The 23439-nt window shown below is 53.4% G+C and overlaps 1 protein-coding gene across 3 annotated transcripts in view; it reads left to right on the top strand.

Moving 5' to 3' along the window:
- The window catches only part of SLC6A6 (solute carrier family 6 member 6), an 87239-nt gene that overhangs the window by 57606 nt on the left and 6194 nt on the right, over window positions 1-23439 (top strand). For all 3 annotated transcript variants that reach the window (XM_021922672.2, XM_021922670.2, XM_031663109.1), the window contains 8 exons: window positions 6878-7012; window positions 8197-8300; window positions 8432-8556; window positions 12527-12639; window positions 17492-17629; window positions 18749-18851; window positions 19368-19468; window positions 21953-22123. In XM_021922672.2, the coding sequence (XP_021778364.1) occupies window positions 6878-7012; window positions 8197-8300; window positions 8432-8556; window positions 12527-12639; window positions 17492-17629; window positions 18749-18851; window positions 19368-19468; window positions 21953-22123 (990 nt within the window). The remainder of the gene's footprint in view (window positions 1-6877; window positions 7013-8196; window positions 8301-8431; window positions 8557-12526; window positions 12640-17491; window positions 17630-18748; window positions 18852-19367; window positions 19469-21952; window positions 22124-23439) is intronic.

Raw genomic sequence — 23439 nt, 5'->3', positions numbered from 1 at the left:
TCACTGTGCTACCCGGGTTCTCCGTCTTACAAACACACCATTTTATTCCTTTCTTTAAACAATGAGAAAACTCAGGCTTAGGGAGGTCAAGTGACTTATCCAAGGTCACTTCCTCCTCTCTGAGCCTCAGTTTCCTCCTCTATAAAATAGGTGATAGTAAGGGTTAAAATGAGGTGTGTTAAACACCTGGCACAATGCTTGGCACAGATGGTTCTGTAAATGCTAATTTCCTTCTTTTTTTTTTTTTTTTAAATTTGAGGCGGGGTCTGGCTCTGTTGCCCAGGCTGAAATGCAGTGGCTTGATCTCAGCTCACTTTCTGGGCTCAAGCCATCCTCAAACCATCCTCCCACCTCAGTCTCTTGAGTAGCTGGGACCACAGGCGCACGCCACCATGCCCTTCTCCACTCTGCCTCACTTTCCCCACACAGAAGTGAGGAAGTTTCTGTGAGCACTGGTCCTCAGCAGTGCTGGAGACATCATCACTTATTTATGCACTAGTATTTTTTGAGCCTCTACCATGTGCCAGGTGCTTTGTAGAAACAGCACGGGGGGACATGCAGTGGTTCACAAAACAAAGATTCCTGGGCTCCAGGGGCTGATGGCCTGGCAGGAAGAGTCAGGTCGTAACAAGACGAATGCGAAAAATGTATAGGAGTCAAATGGGGATGCGAGCTATGGGAAAAGGTCAAACAGAGGAGAGTGGGGAGTGTTGGGAGCAATTTTAAATAGGGTGGCCAGGCAAGGCCTACCAAGAAGGTGACTCTAGGCAAGGATGCTTCACATCCTTGTGAAGGGCTGAGCCAGGTGAGTATATGGAGGGGAAAATCTCCAGGTAGAAGGGACAGCCTGTGCAAAGGACCTGAGGTGTGTTTGACCCAGACCCTTGGGGAGCACCCAGTCTGATGGAGGAGGCTGATGTCCGCCAGGGACAGTGAGCAACTTTTGAGCCATAATGCAGAACACAGGAGAGTAGTGTCAAAGCCAGAAGAGAGGGTACCAGGCTGCAGCTGTGGCCGAGCAAAGACTTGACCTTCCCGGGGTCCTCCCATGTCATCCTTAGCAACAACCTCCTTCATGGGGTGGCTCTAGGCCTCCCAGGGGTGGGCGTGATTCCCAGAACAATAGCAGAGCCTAGGCCAGGCCAGAGAAGCCAAGACAAACACAGTCAGGCTCTGTGGACTTCCTCAAGCCCCATGGCTGAGAGGCTGACTGCTCGCTGGCCATGGCTTCCAGCCCTGGCCACAGACCAGGTTTGTGGCTGACGTGGGGGCTGGGCCCACGGGCAGCAGACGGACCTCATCCTGCCAAGGCCCTGCTCTCGTGTCTAGTCCAGCAAGGAGGAGTTGGAGGGTAATGGAGGGAGAGCCCCGGCCTGAAAGGCTCAAATCTGAGTTCAAATCACTTTGCCTCTCTAGGTTGCAGTTTCCTTTTTTGTAATTTTCACTATTCCAGGGGTTCAAAACTAGGCTGCCATTAGTCCATTCAACAAATAGTGATAATGGCGGTGAAAGCGCAGTAGCCCGTGAGTGCGGGGTAGCGTTCTCAGTGCTGCTGGGTGGCTCATTGAATCCTCCTCATGTTTTGGAGTATGTGTGGTTATTAGTCCCATTTTACAGATGGGGAAACTCAGGTTCAGGGAGGCTTATTACCTTGCCCAGCATCACACAGCTTGTCAGTGGCTCTGCTGGGATTTGGACCCAGGCAGCCCCACTCCCGACCTGGGTGCCCCACACTCTTCCACCTCCTGTGCCCACCCCCGTGCCAGCCTGAGGATGCAGTAAGTAGGCCATGTGCCAGGCATGTCCCTGCTGTCACAGAGTGGGGTCTGGGAAGGGGGCAGAGATCCAGACACGCACATAGGAAGTGCAAGCCCTGCAGATGCACGGGGAGGAGGCCCTGGAGTGAGCACGGATGTTCACTGAGGCTGGGGCTCTTCACTGTTGGCCTCTGGAACAGCTCTTTTTGCCTGGTTAAAAGCAAAGCGCGGGTAGTCAGAGCCACATCCTTTTAGCTCTGGATCCCCCAAACTGCATGACTTTGGACAAGGCCCTTTCACTTTCTCAGCCTCACCTTCCCCTTATGTGAAATGAGTTAGTGAAGCCCCTCACCAACATCCCGGGCGCTGAGGACCCTTGGGGCCTGCCTAGGATCTCTGGGATCAATGGCGAGCCCCGCTGCCCAGACCCTTACCTCCCAAAGGATGCCCAGCTCCCCCTGCTGCTGCTGCCCAGACCCTTACCTCCCAAAGATGCCCAGCTCCCCCTGCTGCTCAGCCACCCTCTTTTCTACTGCCCAGAGGGGATGGAGAAAAGTTGTCCTTGCAAGTTTTCCCAGACAACTGAGCCACAGGGCTTTTGGGTCTAGGGCTCAGAGGAGCCACGAAGGTTCACCAGCAAGAGTGGAAAAATACCATGTCCCATGGCAAGGCCTGCTGGGCCACCACCAGAGGCCCCTGGCAGCGGCTGGCACCAGCTTCTCCCTTGGGGATCCCGGGGAAGCCACGGAAAAGTTGAAAGCATGGCTCTCACCGGCTTGTCCTCGGAGCAGCAGATTCTGCAAAGCAAGAGTGGCTTTCAAACCTGCTGCTGTAAACCAAAACCCGTCTGAGTCAGGGGGCTCAATCAGCTTAGAGGTTTATTTTGCCAAGTTTGAAGATGTGCCCAGGAAAAAGAGACACAAGCCACAGTCAGGTCTATGGCCTGCACTTTTTCCAAAGAGGGTTTTGAGAACCTCAGTATATAAAGGGGAGGCCCAGAGAAGTAGCTCACACCTGTAATCCCAGCACTTGGGGGGCCGAGGAGGGCAGATTGCTTAAGTTCAGGAGTTCAAGACCAACCTGGTCAACATGGCGAAACCCTGTCTCTACTAAAATGTACAAAAATTAGCTGGGCATGGTGGCGTGTACTTGTAGTCCCAGCTACTCAGGAGGCTGAGGTAGGAGGATCTCTTGGGCCCAGGAAGTGGAGACTGCAGTGAGCTTTGATTGCGCCATTGCACTCTAGCGTGGGCGACAGAGACCATGTCTCAAAAAAAAAAAAAATGTAAGGGGAAACAGCAGGAGGGGACAGAGGAATAGGTAATTCAGGTAGTTATGCACGGTGTCTCTCAGCAAATCTGCATTTTTCATAGGGTGGAGAACACATACATTTTCCATAGGGTGGAGAACACACACATTTTCCATAGGGTAGGGTGCACACACGGTGGAGGAAGGAGACACATGCCTGGACGTGTGGGCGGATGGCTGATTTCTTGTCGCTTTGTCCCGTACCTGTGAAGATGAGCTGTGAGTTTACATTGTCAGGGTGAGGGAGGCTGCCTGGGGAGATATGTGGCCTGTATCTCACAGCTCTCTGCTGAAGAACAGAAGGCAGGCCAGTTGTGTGTGTGTGTGTGTGTGTGACTCAGTTCCCAAGCTTAACCTTTTCCTTCTGCATAGTGAGTTTGGGGTCCTGAGATTTTATTTTCCCTTCACATGGCTGAGGTGGTGTGACCAGGATTTGGGGAGGAACAATGACACACATCCCAAAGGTGTGGGGACCTGACACCAGCTGGCCTGGATCCATCCCGCATCCGCCACCACTAACTCTGATTCCAGGCAGGTGCCCCCACCTCTCTGGGCAGTCTCCTCATCTAGAAAATGCAGGTGAGGCTGGTGCCTGGCTCTTCTCAGTTGTCTGAGGATTAAATGAGTTGAAACTCATGGAGCTCTTAGCTGAGTGCCCGGCACAAACTCTGCACTGCATAAGTGCTTGTTAAATAAACTAACTACGTGAAAACAAGGAAAGCCACCTCCACACCCGTCCCTGACACAAAGCCCTCTGGCCACAGAGGCTTTGGCCCAGGGGAGGCCTGCCTGGCTTTGAAGTGGCCGCCCTCTGGAGACCCCTGCGGGGCTGCTGTCAGCAGCTATTGTTCACCAGCCCGGGTGTGGCCCACAAAGGGCCCCAGAGGTGGGAACTGGTTGGGGCGCCTGGCCGCCTGGCCGCCTGTCCTCAGGAAGGGAGAGGCAGGCTGGTTTTCTTTTTTCACTTCTTCCCCCCTTCTGTGGCTTCCTGATGTGCCCCGGCCCTCCACGTCTGCCTTCCCATCCTTGGGAAATCATGTGGGCTCCTGGCCTCAAGGAGAAGAGATGACGGTTCTCCAGATGGCTGGAGAAACCGAGGCCTGGAGGAACAAAGGACGCCTGGGGGCAGAGGCGGGAGTGGGGCCCACCCTCTCAGTGTTGGAGGGCCGTCCTGACAGTGCTGGCCGAGGAGGCTTCTTGAATGCTCACGGCAGGCCAGGGGCCAGCAAGCAAGGTCAGCGTTCCCGTATCCTCAGTGGACAGATGGGGAAGCTGAGGCCCACCCAGGTCACTAGCAAGGGGTGGCAGAGGCAGCGTACAACCCCTGGTAGAGGCGGCTCCGCAGCTGACCCACAGCCTCTCTACCCCTTGACCTAGAGTGGCAGAGTAGGAGGCAACCTCAGAGCCCCTGCGGTCCCAACCCTTTACTTCCAGGTGGGGAAACAGAGTCTAGAGGGGACAGCGGCTTCCTGGAGGGCTCATGGCAAGCCAGCCTCTAAGCTTGGATTTAGACCTGCGGGCCTCCCTCCTGGCTGCCCTCTGCTCTTGGGGAGAGTCAGTAAACTGCCAGTTGTGGGAGGCTTTTTGCCAGTCTCCTATATGTGGGCTGTGGGGCAGGTCCCCATTCTGCTGCTTAAGGCCATGTGACCCTGGGCAAGTGATGGACTCTCTCTGGGCCTCAGTTTTCTTGTTGCAAAATGGAGATAGTAATAAAACTTACCTCAGAGGGTTAGGGCAGGAGCCAGTGAGAATAGACGTCACAGCATTTGGAACAGTGCTAGGTATACAGTAAGTGCTCAATAAACACTGCCTGAGGGTTATTGGGCTGAGGGCAGCTGAGCTAAGCAGGCCCTGAAAGCTTCCTTTTTGCCCTTTTCCGAATTCCCTTTCTCATTGTTTCTACTCAAAGGGATCATGGCCAGGAGAATGTGCTCTGTCGAGGGTCCTGGTGCCATCTAGGTGAGGTTTTGGGCTCTGTCACTATCTGTCAGTGTTTGTTACATACCTGGGCTCCAGCAGTGCCCTGGCACTGCACCCCCAACTCCATGGGCACATTCCTCCTTTTCTCGTCATCTCAGTTTCCTCTCCTGTAAAATGGGCGCATTGACCGTGCAGTGGTTCCTCCCAGGTCCCCTGATCCCCAGATGTGGCCCAGGGCTCTGCCAGCCAGTCTCAGTGTTTCGAGGTGGCCACCATGAGCTTTCTGCATGTCGAAGTAAAATACTTCATGCCTTTCTGCTCAGAGGTTAGCCCTCCACAGGCTCTGGGTTCAAATCCTGGACTCCGTTGATGCCCTGGGCAAGTCCTTAAAGCCCACCCAGCCTCAGTTTCTCCACTGTAAACCACCGTCCTGGGGGGCGTGGTGAGGATGAAGTGGGCTTGTGCCTGGGATGTTTCTACTCAGCTAGTGCCCTGCCTGAAACACTAGGATCTCACTGTCCATTCAGCCAGGCACCTTTGAGCTCCTCCCAGGCATAAACCCTGTCTGGAAACTCCTTGTGTTGAATAAAATGGGAAAATCCATCCATGAGAACTGATGTCACAAACAGTGCTTGCAGGACAGGAAGACAGAAGGTCTTTGGGAGGAGACGGCCACATCATTTCTAGTCCCTACCTCACACCTGATCTTGGCCTGTCTGGAACATACAGTGTGACCCAGGGAAGGCCATGGGTCTCCCAGAGGCCCGGTGAAGTAGGGAGCCTTTCCTGTTCCCAGTTAAGGGCCTTTGAGAGGCCTCATTTTCTTCCCTGAAGGTCCCATCCTTCCAGCAAAATCAGTGTCAACAACAGGCCCCCTTTCTGGAGCACCTACTGAGTGGCAGTGTTACAAGCATCATCCCATTGAATCCTCACCTCACCCCTTGGTGAGGGGCTTCTATTACTCTTATCTGAATTCTACTCATGAGGAAACAGGTCCAGAGAGGTTAAGCAATGTGCCTAAGATCACACAGCAAATGAGGGGACAGAGCTGGGATTTGAATCCATGCTTATCTGATCCCTAACCATAGGAATCATACCAACATTGTGGTTAGTTAACTAATATGACCTGCATGTCATCGGCACATGCCATGGTTGGCAACCACTGGGCTGAGCCTTCTACACGTGCACTTGATAGCTTACTCTCTGATTTTGCATTTTCCACCTCTACACCCTGGAATGTCAGTTCCACAAAGGCAGGGATTTGTTTTCTGTCTTATCCACCACTGTATTTTGTGCTTAGATGGTGCCTGGGACAAACTGTTTATAGGATGTTTTTCATTTAATCTCAGTAAATCTGTGAGGTGGGCCAGTGCCGTGGCTCACGCCTATAATCCCAGCACTTTGGGAGGCTGAGGCAGGTGGATCATTTGAGGCCAGGAGTTTGAGACCAGCCTGGCCAACCTAGTAAAATCCTGTCTCTACTAAAAATACAATAATTAGCTGGGCATGGTGGCAGGCACCTGTAATCCCAACTACTCGAGAGGCTGAGCCAGGAGAATCACTTGAACCCGGGAGGCGGAGGTTGCAGTGAGCCAAGATCGTGCCATTGCACTGCAGCCTGGGTGACAGAGCGAGGCTCCGTCTCAAATTAAAAAAAAAAAAAAAGAAATCTGTGAGGTAGGTACCTGTATATACCCAGATTACAGATGAGGCAGCTGAGTCCCAGAGTGGTTAAGCAATGTGCCAAAGACCGCACAGCAAGTGAGACAGCAAACTTGGCTCCAGAACCCCTGATCCTGACCAGTGCTCCCCTCTGCCTCTCTGAGAGGACACTCAGACTTAGCAGCAGCAAGTGATGCCCATGACCCCCTGAATCCCTCTCTCCCTCGCAGGTCGTGTACTTCACAGCCACTTTTCCATTTGCCATGCTCCTGGTGCTGCTGGTCCGAGGGCTGACGCTGCCGGGTGCGGGCGCAGGCATCAAGTTCTATCTGTATCCCGACATCACCCGCCTCGAGGACCCACAGGTACTGCGGGGCTGGGACACACTGTCCTCCCTCCCACCCAGGGCTGGGCCAGCACAGGACAGGGCAGGGGCAGAGGCCGCTGGCAGCACATCTTCCGTGGTTCTTCGGTGCACAGGTCTAACTGGGCCACCGCCCCCCGGTACTTTTCCACTGGGCCTGTGGTGGGTGTGCCTGTCCCCGGTGCTGACGGACCTTTCTAGCTGTGTGCGTCTGTTTTCGTGTCAAGGACGTCTGAGGCTGGCCACTTAGAGAGGCTGCTTTAGACCCTGCACCAGGTAAGGGGGAGAAATCTTCTGATAAGCAAGTCTCCCCTCGGCCCAGCTTCTGCCCACTGCAGCCACAAGGGCTGCTGCATCCTGGGGATGGGAGAGCCGGGACCTGGAGCGCTGCGGGCGATGGCCTTGGAGGGTCGAGGGGCAGATACCGAAAGCCCACCTTCTGGCACTCAGCCTTGTGACCTCAGGGAGGTAGCAGAATCCCTGGGAGATTTTCTGGGTTTGTTTGAGGACCTGAATCCCCAGGGCCTTCCGGTTACTTCCCAAGGGCCTGTACTCTCCTTCCCCACTGCCCTTCCCCCTGGACAGGACACAGGTGGGAGAAGGGTTGGCCAGCCTCAGAGGACAGCTGGGAAGGTGGCTGTCAGACCCTCTGGAGCTGCCTGGTGAAGATTCTGGAGAGCAGTTTTGGCTGCGTAGTCCCTTGGGACCTCCTTCCGCATTCTAACTTGAGGGTCCGCAAACAGTAACAATAATGGTGGTGGCAGCAACCTTGACTTATGGGCTTGCTGTGTAACTGGCACTGGGCTGAATCGCCACTCTTTGAACCTGGGAAACAGCTCTATGGGGTAGGGCAATGGAGCCCATTTTATAGATGTGAAAACTGAGACCGCAGGAGTGATACTTGTCCACTGTCATTCCAGGGTTGGAATCCAGATCCATCTGCTTCTGAAGCCTCTTAACCCTGATGCTAGGTCGCTGGGAGGTGGGGTGTTTGATTTCTGGGGCTCCTTGCAGCTCAGTATTGCCGTGAAAGTCACCTTGGATTCGAGCATAAGTGTTCCATTTGCATGTGCAAGGTCCCGTCCCCAGCCCATCGCTGGGTGGACATAACCCTCGCTGCCTCCTCCAGGAAGCCAGCTCTAACAGCCCTCCTCTCTCTCCTTGCCACCTCCCTCCCCCTCATAGGTGTGGATTGATGCTGGGACTCAGATATTCTTCTCTTACGCCATCTGCCTGGGGGCTATGACCTCACTGGGGAGCTACAATAAGTACAAGTACAACTCGTACAGGCAAGTGTTGCGCCGGCGGGCCTGGTGGACTTTAGAAATGATGATGATGATGTTTAAAGAAAAAGAGAAGTAGGGAGCGTGGCTTCCTTGTGTTGTGAATTAACTTGCTCCCTGACATATGTGTAACTTAGGGACTGTATGCTGCTGGGATGCCTGAACAGTGGTACCAGTTTTGTGTCTGGCTTCGCAATTTTTTCCATCCTGGGCTTCATGGCACAAGAGCAAGGGGTGGACATTGCTGATGTGGCTGAGTCAGGTACGGTGGTATCGGTGGCAGTGGTGGTGGGCACTGCCACCTAGTGTGTAAGCCGAGTACTGCAGGCATGAAGCCAGACCCCAGGGGGCTTTGAGGGGGGACGAGCCTGGTTTCTAAAATGGACCCCCCCCCCACCAAGATGTCCCCCAAATATCAAAGAGTACAAAAGCCAAATTTTAAACATTTTTATTGCAATTTGGCCTGAGGGGTGGCAAAAGCGTGGGGGGTGGTTAAGTTGGGGAATTTTTAGCTACCTTAGCGTGGTCTTCCCCGCCTCCCGTCCTTCCCCAGCAAACTCCTGGTTTCCACAACAGAAACCACTTTCCTAACTCAGGCCCAAGTCAGCCACCAATCGGCATTTCATCACCACCTTCTCAGCCTTGGTTTCTGTATTTTGCACTTTGCTCCCAGCGCGCTCCCTCTAAGCAGACGCATTCATCCATTCCACCGATTTCTCGTGAACGAGTCCCCACTCTGTGTCAGGCACCACCGTAGGCACTGGGTGCAGTGTGTGGAGGGAGGGGGTAGATGAGGGGACGACCTACTGGGACGGTGGCAGATCTAACTGGGGGTGGGTTGTAAGTACAATGTCACCCCTTGGGGTGTGGGCCCTGTTGACCAGGCGCTGTTCCTCGGGCTACCTGCAGTCATAGGCATGGAGGATGCCAGTGTCTTAGAATCACGGGCCCTGCACAGACGGGGACCTTAGGAATCTGGGATCCCAGAGTTCCAGCAAGGTGCTTCTGGAACCTGAGAATCATGGGGCCCTCAGTTGCTAGAATCTGCAGTCTCTCAGGTGCCTCCATTCTGGGACTTGGCCACGGCTGCTTGAGGTCCTGGGCCTGTAGCTTTAATTGCAGTGGCTTGGGTTGTGGGATTCCCTCAGGCTCCCAGGATCCTCAAAGTCCACCTTTCTGGCCTCTCCACCCCTCCCCGGCCCTGCACAGTTCACTTTGTGGGTGATCATCAGTTGGTTTTGTTATTTTACATGGTGAGCCCCCAGTGCCACCCCATCCATGTCCTAATTTCTTACAACCACCCTGGGGCTACCTGGAGGTGGCAAGGGTCCTGGGCTGAGGCTCCTTCCAAGCCGATGGGAGAGCGTGAGGGTTATTAACTTCAGGGACCACCATAGACTAGGGCCAGACACAGCCGGAGGCCCTGCCATTCCACTGCCCTTGACCTCCTGTGCCATCTGTATTTGGAACATGAGGCAATGTCCCAGTCCCTGAGTCCTAGAGCCCTAGCATTGGAGGGTCAGAAGGTGCCTCAGCATCGTGCGTCCAGAAGTTCCCTTCTCAGATGAGGAGACCAGCAGCCTGAGAGCAAGGGCTTTGCTTGGGATAGGTGGGGCTACAACAGGGCTTTCTGAACATCCTGTCCACTATTTCTCCACTTGTCACATGCTGGACAGGCCTTCTGACACAAGGGTGTCCCCCTCCTGGCACTCAGCCCACCCTGGACACATGCAACAACCTCTGGCCCTTCCAGTGTGAGAATTTGTCTGGGCCTCTGTGACCTCCGAGAGCCCCCGGCCCCTCCTCACTGTCTTCGTTGCTTGGCAGAGACGCACACGGCCCAGTCCCATCCTTAGACCCCTGCCAACACTGCAGGACCACCTTCACAAATCCACATGTCACCCCCACACACCTCTCCACTGTCCCTGCTTCCAAAGTGGACCCTCAGATGTACTGTTCCCTCTACCCAGCCCAAAGAGCCCCCAAAAGCAGGCCAGAGACTGAGGATGCTGAATGTAACTCCCGAAGTCCCCACGCCCCTTTGGGAGTTTAGCAGTTAGAGTGGTGAGGGGAGCCAGGGATGATTTATGCCTCCTCCGCAGATGGCTTGCTTTCAGCTGAGGGCTTGCAAACCAATTGCAATTGAGTGGGAATCTCCAGGAGTATGGAGTGAATTTGGCAATGGGAGATACAGATAGATACATACAATATATCTTCCTCCACGGACAACGAAGTATTTTCATAGACACATATATTGTCAATCTCAGTTGTTTTTTTCCCATCCACTTCAAACACCTTGTCATTTATTCCCCACGGTGATGTCTGAACAGCCGGCACATCAAGGGTGATTATTTCTCTAATAAGCTTTTAACAAGCACCATATTGAGCGAAGTGCATTTGAACAAGATAATTATTTAGCCTGACGGAGTGCAAACAAGACGTGGCATGGCACATTGTCTGTTAGCGGAGAGGTATCCAGAGGTTCTCGGAGTGGCTAGATTATGTCTCCTGGACTTCTCTCTCTTGAGTTCACCATGCACTTTTAGAGAAGGATGCTCAGGCCCTCTCCCAGAGGCTGGCTTGAGAAAGGCAAAACTAAAATACAGAAACGAGCGAATTGAGAATCTTCACAATGTCCTTGGTGGGTTGGGGGTGGTGGGGACCCATTTTGCATCTGTCTCGCAGCTGGCTGGACTCGATTCCTCATTCGGTGTGGACCAGTCAGGGCCAGCGCTGACATTCTGTGGGGACCAGCAGAGCCCCAGCCTTGGTGGAAACGCTGCGGCTTTTGACTCCAACTTCAACTTTGATTCAAAAGTCATCTCACCAGGTCCTGGGGGCCATATTTTTCTGAACCTGGCCCTGGTTCCTTTGGGCATGTTCTGAGCAATTTTGGGCTTGGTAAACCCCCACTCCTGGTGGGGGTGTCCAGCATCTCAGTGACCAACCACTCTGTTGCTGCCCGAGGATATATTTTGGTCAGGTTTTCTCTGGAGTGTAGAAGGACGCACCCTTCCCTGCCACACTGGGGGTGTTAACACCATATACTGTGGTTTCTGGTTCCAATTTATTGTAAAGTTGGGTTTTGCTTTTTGTTTTTCATTCTTGAGCCATTCATCTGGTTTCTAATCCCTGCTGAACAGCTCCTGCTCTGGCCTTTTTGTTTCCTGCTTCTTGACTTTTTTTTTTTTTTTTTTAATGTAGATTTTACTTTCTTTTGCTGCCCTCGCTTCTCAGACCCACAGGTCTCAGTTAACAACTAAATTCTTTCCGCTGGCATCCGCTTTCAGGCAGGCTGGAGACAGGAGGAGACATTTCTGTCTGTCTCCGGAATGTCTCCCATCAGAGACATCCCCTGAGCTGACAGCTCCCATCTCCCCAGCTCTCCTCAGGTTCTAGCCAAGTCCCCTCTTTGGAAACCCAGAGCTCTTTTCTAGTGACATGGTATCTACCTCTGAGAATCTAAACACAGGAAGGCTCCTTGTGAGTCATTTATGGCCACCTGGCCCTCACTTTTCAGGTGGGGAAACTGAGAGGGTATGGGGTGATTCCAAAACGAAATTGGAGGAGGATGACTTGGATGCAGGCCTCAGGGCTTGCAGGCCTGGGACCTTGCCCCTGCACCCACGTTCCCTCAGCTTTGGGCCCTGGTTGGCCCAACCTTGACCTTGTGGGCTTGGCTCTGACCTTGCCAGGGAGAGCCCTGCAAATGCACCCCTGAAGAGACATGCCCCCTATTGGGCATGGTTTTGTTTTCTTTCCACTCCTATGGTATTTTAGCCATTAACTCAAAGATAGAAACCTTCCCTTTGCAAAGGAGACTGCGGGCGGTCAGGTCACCAGCACGCTCCCCCGCCTCCTTCCAGCGAAGGCTGTCCACTCGATGGCTTTGCTTTGGGGTGGGAGGATCCTCCCTTTCCTTTGTCGCTGCAGACTGAGTCCCGGGCTCAGTCTTCGTCCTACCCCAAATAACCACGCCCCAATGGATGCTGGTTTGTGAGGAGGCCCCGTGTGCTGCGTAGGAGACAGATGCTAAAACCGGGCCCCTCCTGAGCCCCAGCGTGTCCCACCCAAAAGTGAGACAGGCCTGGTCTCTTTCCCCAGGCCAGAGTTCAGACCTGGCTCCCTGCTGTATTTGGGTCTGAGTGTCTTTGTGTGAGCCCAGGGTTCCCAGTGGCTTGGTGGCTGATGTCTCGTCCCCTGTGCCCCTCCCCATTTTCTTTCCTTTCTAGGTCCTGGCCTGGCCTTCATTGCCTACCCAAAAGCTGTGACAATGATGCCGCTGCCCACGTTTTGGTCCATTCTTTTTTTTATTATGCTTCTCTTGCTTGGACTGGATAGCCAGGTGCGTATAAGTCCCAGGATGGCCCTGGGGCGACTGCCCCTGTAGGGAGCCTAACTCTGGGAAAGCCTCCTTATTCCACCTGGGAGGTGGTCAACCCCCGTCCCCACTCCAGTCAGACTTCCAGTGCTTGAGCTGTGAGGGTTCCACCAGGACACCAGGAATAGAAAAGGCTCTGGGTCCCCAGAAAGTGCATTTGAACAAGATAATTATTTAGCCTAATGGAGTGCACACAAAACGTGGCATGGCACATTGTCTGCTGGCAGAGGGGCATCCAGAGGTTCTCGGAGTGGGTGGGTTATGACAGGGACAACCAGGGTTTGTGGTTACCGTCAAGCCACAAATGATGAATTGGAGGTTACGACTCAATAAGTCATGATGCGCTCCAGTGGAGCGTCGGCGGGGCACGGGAGGGCGCAGCAGACGGGCGGTTCGGAGAAGGGACCCACATTTCTGTGTGAGTTGGTCGTTGTCGGGGCCACCGTAATCAGTTGCAAGTGCCCAGGAGAAGCCTACCCCACACTCAGGATTCTGTGTTCCCTGGAGCGTGCGAGAGGCCAGGCATTGGCTCCCTCCCATGCTTCATACACAGCACAGGCCGGGAGCCTCGCTCAGACCTGCCCTGACCTCTGACTGTCCTGGCTTCTGCCCTCCCAAGGCAGGACTCTTGTCTCCACTGAGGTTCTTTCCTGCACTTCTAAACCCCACATCCCACCCCTTCAGGGCCTCCACTAGAGGGTGACTCATGGCCAGGGAATGCCAGTGAGAGCCGCTGAGTGGCTGCATCTGGCTGTAGAGTGACCAGTGCCTGGTGCAGAGTAGTCAGCAGTGCTCGGAGGACAATTCACTTGAGCTCCTTGGCCCCTTTCCCTGGAAATAGGTGTAGTTTTGACAGGGTCTTGTTGAAACAACAGTTCAGAGCACAGACATGACTCCGGGAGTAGGGACTGATGGCATGTGGGACAGGCTGGTTGTGTTCCCAGGCCAGCATGAGTCCCTCAGGCAGCACCACGCAGGTGGGCCACTGAGAAGCAGGTAGGATGTAGACTGTGTAGTCTGGGTCTGGAGGTCTGAATGCCTCTTGGGAAGCCTTTGAGCAACTGAGAACCCCTGAGAGGTTGGAGCCTGCAACCAGGGCGGGAGAGCCCTTTGTCGCCCTCCCCGCGGGCCGCAGTCTTCAAAGTCAGTGTCCCAAGTGGGTCCTCAGAACCTGGTAGGGGAAAAGTCTCTGAAGGTCAAGCAGAGGAGGGTGAGTCCAGAGAGAGGAGGCGGCCAGCCAGCAAGGTCAAGAACAGAGCGGGGGATTTGGCAGAGAAGGGGGCAGGATTAGCAGAGAAGACAGAATGAAAACATCAGGGAGACGGAAAACAAAATACTTCTGCAGTTGTTGATGGACTTGAGCTGAATAAACAAGCAGGAGGACTCCATTAATCATTCCTAGTTAATGAGTTTGGCCTTCAGAGGCCCCAAGCAAATGGCTTTTATAACTTCTTCCAAAGCTCTAAGTGAAAGAAAAAAAAACAAAAACAGAGGTTAATAAATGACAAGGCATGACATCTTCATGGGCCCAAAATAGGCCACTTGGGCTTTGGAAATGGCTCCCTGAGCAGGTGGAGATGGTCACTCATTAGATTTTCTCCCCAGGAGGTGGGACCTGGTGGAGGACACACATCTCTCAGAGAGGCCCCGTGCCAGTGGCACACGGAGAGAATCTGGTGGGTTCTCACAGCCACTCCTCCTACTTTGCAGAGCAAGGAACTCAAGGCTCAGAGCAGTTAGATGACCTGCCAGGGACAAGAGTGGAAACTGAACCTGAGTCACTGGTCTCCCAGGCCCCATGTCCCAGGGAACCAGAATGGGAATTTGATGGCACAGGTTGGGCTTCCTCCTTTGCATCTATTTGCTTTGTGAACTTGGGGAAATGGGGAAGCTTTTGCAGATGCCAGCAGTGTGCCTCACCGTGACAGGATCACAGTGCTGCCATGAGAGGTGTTCACTGGGTGCCAGGCCTCGTGGCAGGCTTCTATGTGCATGTGTGTTTGGGGTGATACACACATTTACCATCTAAACCAGGTTTAAGTGCACAGCTCAGTGGCATTCGTACCTTCAAACATTGTGCAGCCATCACCACCATCCATCTCCAGAACTTTTTCCTCTTCCCAAATGGAACCTCTGTCCCCATTCAACACTGGCTCCCCAGTTTGCCCTCCTGCCAGCCCTGCACCTGGCTTTTTATACATGAACTCTTTAAGCTGCAGTGTTGCGATGCTTGGGTACTATTTTTACCCTTCTTATAGCTGAGGAAACTGAGGCTTAGAGAGACCAAGAACTTAGCCAAGGCTCCACACAGCTAGTTAAGGGCTTGGTGCTGGGTCTCCCTGTCCCCAGAAACTGTCTCTTACCTGCTAGTTTGTCCCAATTGGCCTTCCCCTTGAATTTCCCCAAAATAACTTCCTCCTGTTGGAAGTATGGAGATCTACAGCCAACAGGCAGAGGCCTCCCGCTGATGTCACTGTGTCCTGGGCAGGGGAGCAGGGAGTGTGACCCTGGCTCATCAGGGTTCCTACCATTGGCGGGAGAGTCTGTCTGGCCTAAGAGCCATCGTACTGCTGTGCATTTCTTGGTGAGACAGGGTAGAGGAGTCAGCCGTGTGGAGGCAGATGCCTGTTGCCATCCAGACTACCCAAGAGGGACATGGTTTTTTGTTTGTTTGCTTTGAGATGGAGCCTTGCTCTGTCACCCAGGTTGGAGTGCAGTGGCGTAATCTTGGCTCACTGCAACCTCTGCCTCCTGGGTTCAAGTGATTCTCCTGCCTCAGTCTCCCAAGTAGCTGGGATTACAGGTGTGCGCCACCACACCTGGCTAATTTTTGTATTTTTAGTAGAAACAGGGTTTTGTCATGTTGGCCAGGCTGGTCTCGAACTCCTGACCTCAGGTGATCTGCCTGACTCGGCCTCCCAAAGTGCTGAGATTATAGGCATGAGCCACCGTACCCAGCCTGGACACAGTTTTTCAACAAATTGTGAGAGGAGATGAGAGTTGGAACCCACTCCTCCTGCACCCAAAGAGCTCACCCAGCCTGCTGACATGGGTGAACGGTTTTACTCTAATAATTTCAAATCTTTCTCAACATCCCTGCTAAGTGGGCAAGATCCTCCCATTTCACAGAGAGGAAAGTGAGGCTCAGAGAAGCCAATCACACAGCTCTTAAGTGAGGGAGGGCCCAAGAGGCTGGTGGAGGATAGCAGTGTTCTCCAGAAGCACGAAGGAACTGAGAAATGGGGGTTTTTGCTGGTCTTGGCCCTGATTCACAGCAACACTGGACCTTCCTGTCTCTGATTTCCCCATCTCAAAGGAAAGAACCTTTATTTTTAACTCCTTTTGAAGCTTAGCGTTTGAGCTGCAGGTTTGCTATAATTCAGTGGCAATTCAGGTTCAAAACCCCCGCGGCAGACACATGAGTCAGAGGTCAAAAAAGCAGCCCCTTCTCTCGGCCCCTCTCGAGAGCCTCCTGCTTATCTTTTCCCTTATTCCTGGTGGCAGTCTGATCTCTCCAGCCCCTGTCAGCACATGGAAGGGATTTCTCCTCATTTGTGTTCCTTCCCTGGATTTTCCTGCAATGCGTCCCAAAGGAGGAAGGGGTTAGATTTGTCTGGTAGGAATGCTGGGGAAACGTCCTTCCCAAAAGCCTCGTTCAGATGAAAGAACATCTGGGTCCAGGATGGATTAGCTCTTCGACTTTTGAAGGAATCAGATAGACCTTGGAGGGTGTGTTCGTTGGCAGAGAAGTTTGGGTGTAGCCATCCAAATTTAAAGTGCTGCTGTGTGCTCCTTAACCCCAAGGCTTCTCTTCTGAGACTGTGCTGCGTGCACAATGCCTGTGCACAGGAGGAGGGGAAGAGTTGAGTCTGGAGACCATCAGCTAGGCATGAGATCAATGGCGATGCCTACCCAAGGGTGGAGTTTTATCCATTTAAAAATGAGGCAGCTTTCTGTGTAATGCTATGGAGCAACCCCCAAGATAAATGGTTAGGCATATAGATGGAAAGGTTTAGAAAGACTGAGAATCCCCCTGGAATGTTACCTACGGAGGGGCCTTTTCCAACCAGCTTCTTTTCCTTTGGGAGCCCAGGGATGGGTTCCTGGAGTCCCAGGCAGCAGGTGGTTACACAGCGTGTGTGCACACATGCAAAAGTCCTCTCATGGGTCTGTGATCCCCAAAGGATTGAAAACCACTGTGTGAATCTGACCTGAACTGCCTGCCATTCCACTGATGGGGAAACTGAGGCTCAGACTTCCCCTGAGCTGCCAAGCAAGTTGGTGCTAAGGTCCACCCATTCATCACATTTGCTGAGCAGCCAATATGTCTGGCCAGGCTTAGCATTTGAGGCCCAAAAGTGAGTGTGATACCACCCTTATCTTCCAAGAGGATGGAGATCAATGAGGAAGGTTGTCATGGCAACACATTCATGCCCCTGAATGTGCCAGGACAGAGGGTCAGCTTGGCTTCAGAGGCGCAGTTGTTCTCAAGCTGAGCTTCAGAGGATGGGGAAAGGCATTCTGGCGGCAGGAACAGCCTAAGCGAAGACGCAGAGGTGTGGAGTATTTGGCCAACTGGGTGTGGACCACCGCATGTTACATTGTCTGGCTCCGAGGAGTGGCAGGTGGGACTCCCCCGGCACAGCCAGGGAAGTCAGGCTCCCACACTTGAACTTGATCTCACAGGCCAATTCTGGACACAAGGATGGTCTCATCTGCTCCTGCACTGTGTGTGCCTGGGCCCTTCCCTCTGAGCAGTAGGCAAGGGTGGCCTGAGCGTCGGCCGCTCACCAGCTCTCTCTCTTCCCCTCCTCAGTTTGTTGAAGTCGAAGGACAGATCACATCCTTGGTTGATCTTTACCCATCCTTCCTAAGGAAGGGTTATCGTCGGGAAATCTTCATCGCCTTCGTGTGTAGCATCAGCTACCTGCTGGGGCTGACGATGGTGACGGAGGTAGGTGGCTCTCTCACCTGTGTTTCGGGCTTGGTGCTCCAATGCCCTCCTCAAGGCCATAGTGGAGGCAGCAGCTGGGTGAGAGGGCCAGGCAGGGGCTTCATCTCCCAGCCCCACCCAATTCACGGGTCTTGCTTGGGCCAATACTGGGGGCAGCATGAGGGGGGCTCAGGAGCCCACAGCTGACCCAAACTACCCAATTATTTTGCCTGTTGCTGTGGCAACACTGTGACCACCCGCTGCCCTCTGTCCTGATAAGCCTGGGAAGAGGATCTTCAGCTGAAATCCATTTCACAACTCTGTTCACCCCTGACTCTGTGCTCTTCTCGGGCCTGGGGGTGGGGTGGAGACATTCTCAAGGGTAAATGCGGGCCTCCCAGGAAATACCGCAGCGCCATGTAGAGGTGCACGGCCTTGCAGGTCACCTGTCATAGGGCCAAGGCCTGGGGTGTGTGGGTGGGGGTGCATACACTATTCAGAGGGTGGGTAGGGGCCAGGAGGAGGGGGGATTTCAGATGCACACAAGGGAAGCAAAGAGCAGAAGGGAACAGGAGCATCTAAGACGTGCCTAGCAAGAGACAAGCCAGATGAGATAAAGATTGTACTAAGAATGGAAGCCCAGCATCCAGCCAGGGCATGCTCTCTCCTGCATGCCCCCTACCACCTCCCCTGTTCCCCAGGAATGGGTCCCACTTAACAATTCTCCGAAAACCCAATTCAGGGCTTCGCTTCACCATTTTTCCTTACCAGAAGTAAAAGTGTTTTTCTGGAGGTGTTTGTAAGAACCCCCACCCCGGAAGTCAGATTACAGGGCCGCTCACTGAGCAGCTGGGTGACCCTGGAGTCTTCTCTGTCAGCTGCACTTGGTGTGAAGCACCTCCTTGGGAAGCAGGCTCCCGTGGACCCATCATTTTGCTTTCATTTATCTGTATGTGTGTTTTTAATTACATTTGTCAAACATGAAGTTGAGCATCTTTTTGTATATTTATCTGGTCATCAGAGTCTTTGCCCATTTTTCTCTTGGGTTTTCTTGACTTATTGATATGCCAGAGCTCTTTGTATATGAAAGAAATGAGAGACCAGGTAGGAAATCGACCTTTTGTGGTTTTTTCTTCACAGGGTGGCATGTATGTGTTTCAGCTCTTTGACTACTATGCAGCTAGCGGTGTATGCCTTTTGTGGGTTGCATTCTTTGAATGTTTTGTTATTGCCTGGATATATGGTGAGTACAGATTTTTTCGTGTCCTTTCTCAAGGTTCTCCTTTGGGCTTCTCTACTTAGAAATTTTAGAAGCAGAGAATACTAAGGGAATTCAATTTGAGTTGAACAGTAGGTCCTCCCTACCCAGACTACACAAATAATCTCACTGTAGCCACACTGAAGATCCTCCTGGTGCTAAAGGTGCGAGGTGTGACTGGATGTTTTCACAAATTCAGAACTTGGTTGTGCAGGACCTGGAATGTTCCCTTTTTACCTCCTTGAGGCCTTGGGTGTGCGTTTGGGCTGTGCCTAAGATTGCACACCTAGGGTTTGGGGTGTGCCTCAGATTGCCAGAAGAATACAAGATGCAGAGTTACATTTGAATTTTGTGTAAATGTCTGTTTCTGCCACATTTGGATATCCATGATGTGGAGATGCAGAGGCCTGGATCAGGTCCCAGAGACCCCCCCTCATGGCCCCTGAGCCGCTGCTGGCCTTGAACGCTGTGTCAGCAAATGTCCCCCTCTGTCTCTTGCAGGAGGTGATAACCTTTATGACGGTATTGAGGACATGATTGGCTATCGGCCCGGGCCCTGGATGAAGTACAGCTGGGCTGTGATCACTCCAGTTCTCTGTGTTGTGAGTTCCATTTCTGTGGCTCTAGCTGGTGGCCTCTTCTCTCCAGGGCTTGACGTTTTCACCTGCTAAACCATCTTTCATGCAGCATCTGTTCAGCATGGGCTTGTAATAAACCCAGCTTCAGCGCTGCCTGCGAGAGGGGAGGAAGGCTGCTCCAGGGGGTTAGCTTGAGTTTTGAAGGATAAGTAGGAATTTGTCAGGAGGAGAAAACAGGAAGGACATTTCTGGCAGAGGAGCCAGCCTGTGCAGGGCCGAGACATCCCAAAAGAGGACAGTGTATCTGGAGCATGTTGAGAAATTGAGGGGATCCAGAATTGAAAGCACATTCTTTCCCCAAACCTTCCAGAGCTCATGAGCTCAGTTTGGGTCACTGGGGAAGTAGAGGGGCCTTTGGGATATCTAGTAGAGAGGTCAGAGACATTGGAAACGGGGTGTTTCCATGGAGAGGTGGGGGTAGTAGCTTAGAGAGGGGAAGTCCTGGGTTCTCCCAAGGTTAGGAAAGCTTTGGACTCACCCAGGCCTAAGGGCATCGGTGTGCCATGTTGTTCTTCCCACGAGGATGCTCTCGCCTGCCATGTTGGAGTTGGCCTCGGCACCTGCCCATGCAGTCTGCTTCATGGTCCCACTCCAGGGTGCCAGTGAATGGGAATTCCTCCATGGCAAAGCCATCAGGGTTTGCAATCAGTCGTGACCATTGGAGCTTATTGCCAGGGAGACAACATCCATCCTGCCATTCACAACTCCACTATGGGGAGCACAAATGGCCCAATGTTCCTTGGATTTAGGGGCCAGGTGCTGAGGACAAATAGGCCCTCCCCTCCGTGACCTGCTGTCAGGCCAGACTTAGTCAGTGTTGCTGTTAACTCATGGTATGACCTCAAGCAAGTCACTTCCCTCTGTGGGCCTCAGTTTCCCCACTTATAAAACCAGGAGACCGTGAAGGAGGACCCTGGTGGCAGCTGACGACCTTAGACTGTTACTGTTATTTAATATGCATGAAGCGTTTTCCTCTGAAGTGCGGACTTTTCCCCACAAAAATAAGTAATGGTAAGAGCCAGTAACCACAACTGGCAAGTTGATCATTGGAGATGAGTTTAGTTGACCCACCTGTGTTCTCATCCTGGTTTAATGTTTGCTTGTGGGCAGCTCTTCTCATCATTCTGACCCTCGGTTTCCTTATCTCCCTCCCCGAGGAGCTGGCTATGTCAGAGATAGGCCGCATTCCCAGGTGGTGAGATGAGGTCCGCCTCCTGGAGAGGAACGGGAAACAGGCAGGCACTGGCTGCAAGCTCCTCCTGCTTAGGAGGGCCCAGGGCAGCATCTCTTGGGACTCACTCATCTGAGCCACAGCCCTACACATAGGGACGGGAACAACAAGCAGGGCCAGTCGAGCAGTAGGTGCCCAGTAAAAGATGCCTGCAGGCTAGTGCTCTCCCTTGGCCCATCACTGACTCTGCTTTAGAAAGATGTATCTTCCTGTCAAATCCCAGTTAGTAGGTGTTGAAAAGTTTGGCCATTTTCACATTGTGGACCAATCCGAGGCCACCCTGGGCCCTCCTCAGAGATGCTCTCATTCTGACTAGAAGCAGAAGCCCCGGGAGCCCCCAGCCAGCCTTAGGTGCTCTTCTCACAGGGAAAGGTGAGCTTTGCTCCCTTTGGAGGCACAGGGCTGACCCCACCCCACCATTCATGCATGCTGATGGCCACTGGCCATTAGTATGGACCTGGGGCTGGGCTGTGGACACCGAACAGGACAAGGCCCAGTTGCCCAGGCCCCTGCTGCCTGTGGCTCAGAGATAGAGGTGGAGGGTGGCAGTCGGGGAAAAAAGGCTTTCATCTATGCTGCTAGCACTTACGGTGCACCTGCTATATGTACCTGGGGCTGCGCTGGGTGTTAAAGAAATAGGACAAGACACACACATGCCTACTCTCAGACTCGCAGTCTGGCAGAACACGTGTGCCCAAGAGATGGTTACAGCCACTCGCTTCTGAAAGGAGAGATCTGGGTGGTGCCTGGGCAAGTAAGGCAGGCCCAGTGGAGCCAAGTTAGGATGAGAAGAAGAAGAGGGGGAAAGAGGGCCAGGCAGAGGAAACAGCCTGTGCCTAGACCCAGAGATCAGTGGCAGAGGAGCTAGAAGGAATTCTTCAGGGTGACTGGCGTGTGGACATGGAGGGACAGCTGAGGCAGCTGAGGGAGGGAGGGAGGGAGGGAGGGCCACAGCTTCTGCTGACACTCCCGGCCGCACTGAGGAGTCTGGGCTGCATCTGCTGGCACTGGGAGCCACAGAAGGGTTTTGAGCAGGCAAATGACTCTGTTTTCACTGGGGGGGATCCTTGTGGCAGCAGAGAGGGGTGGGAGACCTAAGCCAGTCCTTTCCCAAGGAGAGAGCCCCTTCCCTCGGGTTGAGACCAGTCCTGGTCCCAGAAGCCCCCGACCCCCCAATGCCCAGGACCCCTCTCCTGACTGCTCCCATCTCTCTGCAGGGATGTTTCATCTTCTCGCTCGTCAAGTACGTACCCCTGACCTACAACAAAACATACGTGTACCCCAACTGGGCCATTGGGCTGGGCTGGAGCCTGGCCCTTTCCTCCATGCTCTGCGTTCCCTTGGTCATCATCATCCGCCTCTGCCAGACCGAGGGGCCGTTCCTTGTGGTGAGTGCTTGGGCCCAGGGCCGGGAGAGGTGGGAGGCGCGAGGTCGAAGGTGATTGTTGCTGGTTTGCTGCGTGATCTCAGGCGAGTCACCTGCCCTCTCTGAGCCATAGTTCCCTCACCCATCCAGTGGTTCAGCTTGTGGGCAGGAGAGTGCATTGTGGGAAGACGGGAAGCAAGTACAGTTCACATGGGAGAAGGCTTTATGGAGACATTGGAAGCCGGGCTGTGGGGCGAGGAGGAACTTGCCAGGTGGAGAATGTGAGAGGGAAGGTATTCCTGGTGTTGGCAGGGTGGGGGTGGGCAGTGAGGCTGGAGAGGTGACTGTAGCTTTGGATGCCAAGAGCTAGGGCTTTATCCTGGGACCAGTGGGGCCATGTTCCTGAAGCGGTGGGACAAAGACAGGAACCTGGGGAGGAAGCCTGAGCCCCACCCAGATGCCTTCTTTTATTGAGGAGCCAAATTTAGGATCATCCCAGCCCATGCTGGGGTCGTCCCCGGATCTGTGGCGGCAGCCAGACCTTTGCCTTTGTGCCTGCCGGGGCCTCCCCTGGCCCCACCTACCTTCCATGTCCTCTCAGAAATTCCTCCAACAGCCCTGGAGATCCCAGGCCCTGGCAAAGGCCCGACTCTTTCCAAGAAATTCTTTTCTCAGAATCTCCCTTAACCTTTTGAGCTTGGGCTGGCTCCAAGAGTGCACTGTTTTGTTCTGGGCTGTTTTTATTGTTATTCTCTTTTAAAAATCTGGAGCCAGGATGTCCTGGGGCCCTGGCTCCCTGCTGGGCTGGGTCCTGTTTCCTCCTGGGCAGGGGAATGGCCTGGAGGTGGTGCTGGTGGCAGGGGAGGGAGGGGAGACTGAGGAAGCTGGCAGGGCAGGAAGAAATCCTTGAAACTGAGGAGGCCCCTGGGGTTTTCCTGGAGCTTTTCACCCATTCTATTTTTTCAGAGGACAGAGGGCAGGACCCCAACCAGTCTTTAGCCAGAACACTGAATGGCTCTATGAGCTGTTAACAGACTGAAATACTGGGCCTGGGGACAGACAGGGAACAGTGACTGTCCTGAGCCCTCCAGGTGACCCCTCAATACTCCACCAACCCAACCAGAATTTCCAGAATGTCCTTACTATTCAGAAGCCAAAGGGTTCATTAGGGCACAGCAAGGGGTCTCTAAAGGTTCTGATTGGTCTTGGGGTCTCTCTTCTGATTGGTGAGTGCCCACAGCAATTACATACCATTGGTTCAGGGGGACATCCAACAGGTCACTAACTTAGTGTCCTTCAAAGCCTCATTTTAAAATATTGGTCCAGCCCACATTTAGA

This window comes from Papio anubis, chromosome 2 (genome assembly GCF_008728515.1).
Source record: "Papio anubis isolate 15944 chromosome 2, Panubis1.0, whole genome shotgun sequence".
In the NCBI taxonomy this organism is placed as follows: Eukaryota; Metazoa; Chordata; class Mammalia; order Primates; family Cercopithecidae; genus Papio; species Papio anubis.
Note: the sequence above shows the minus strand (reverse complement) of the source record. Positions and strands in the feature narration are given on the sequence as shown.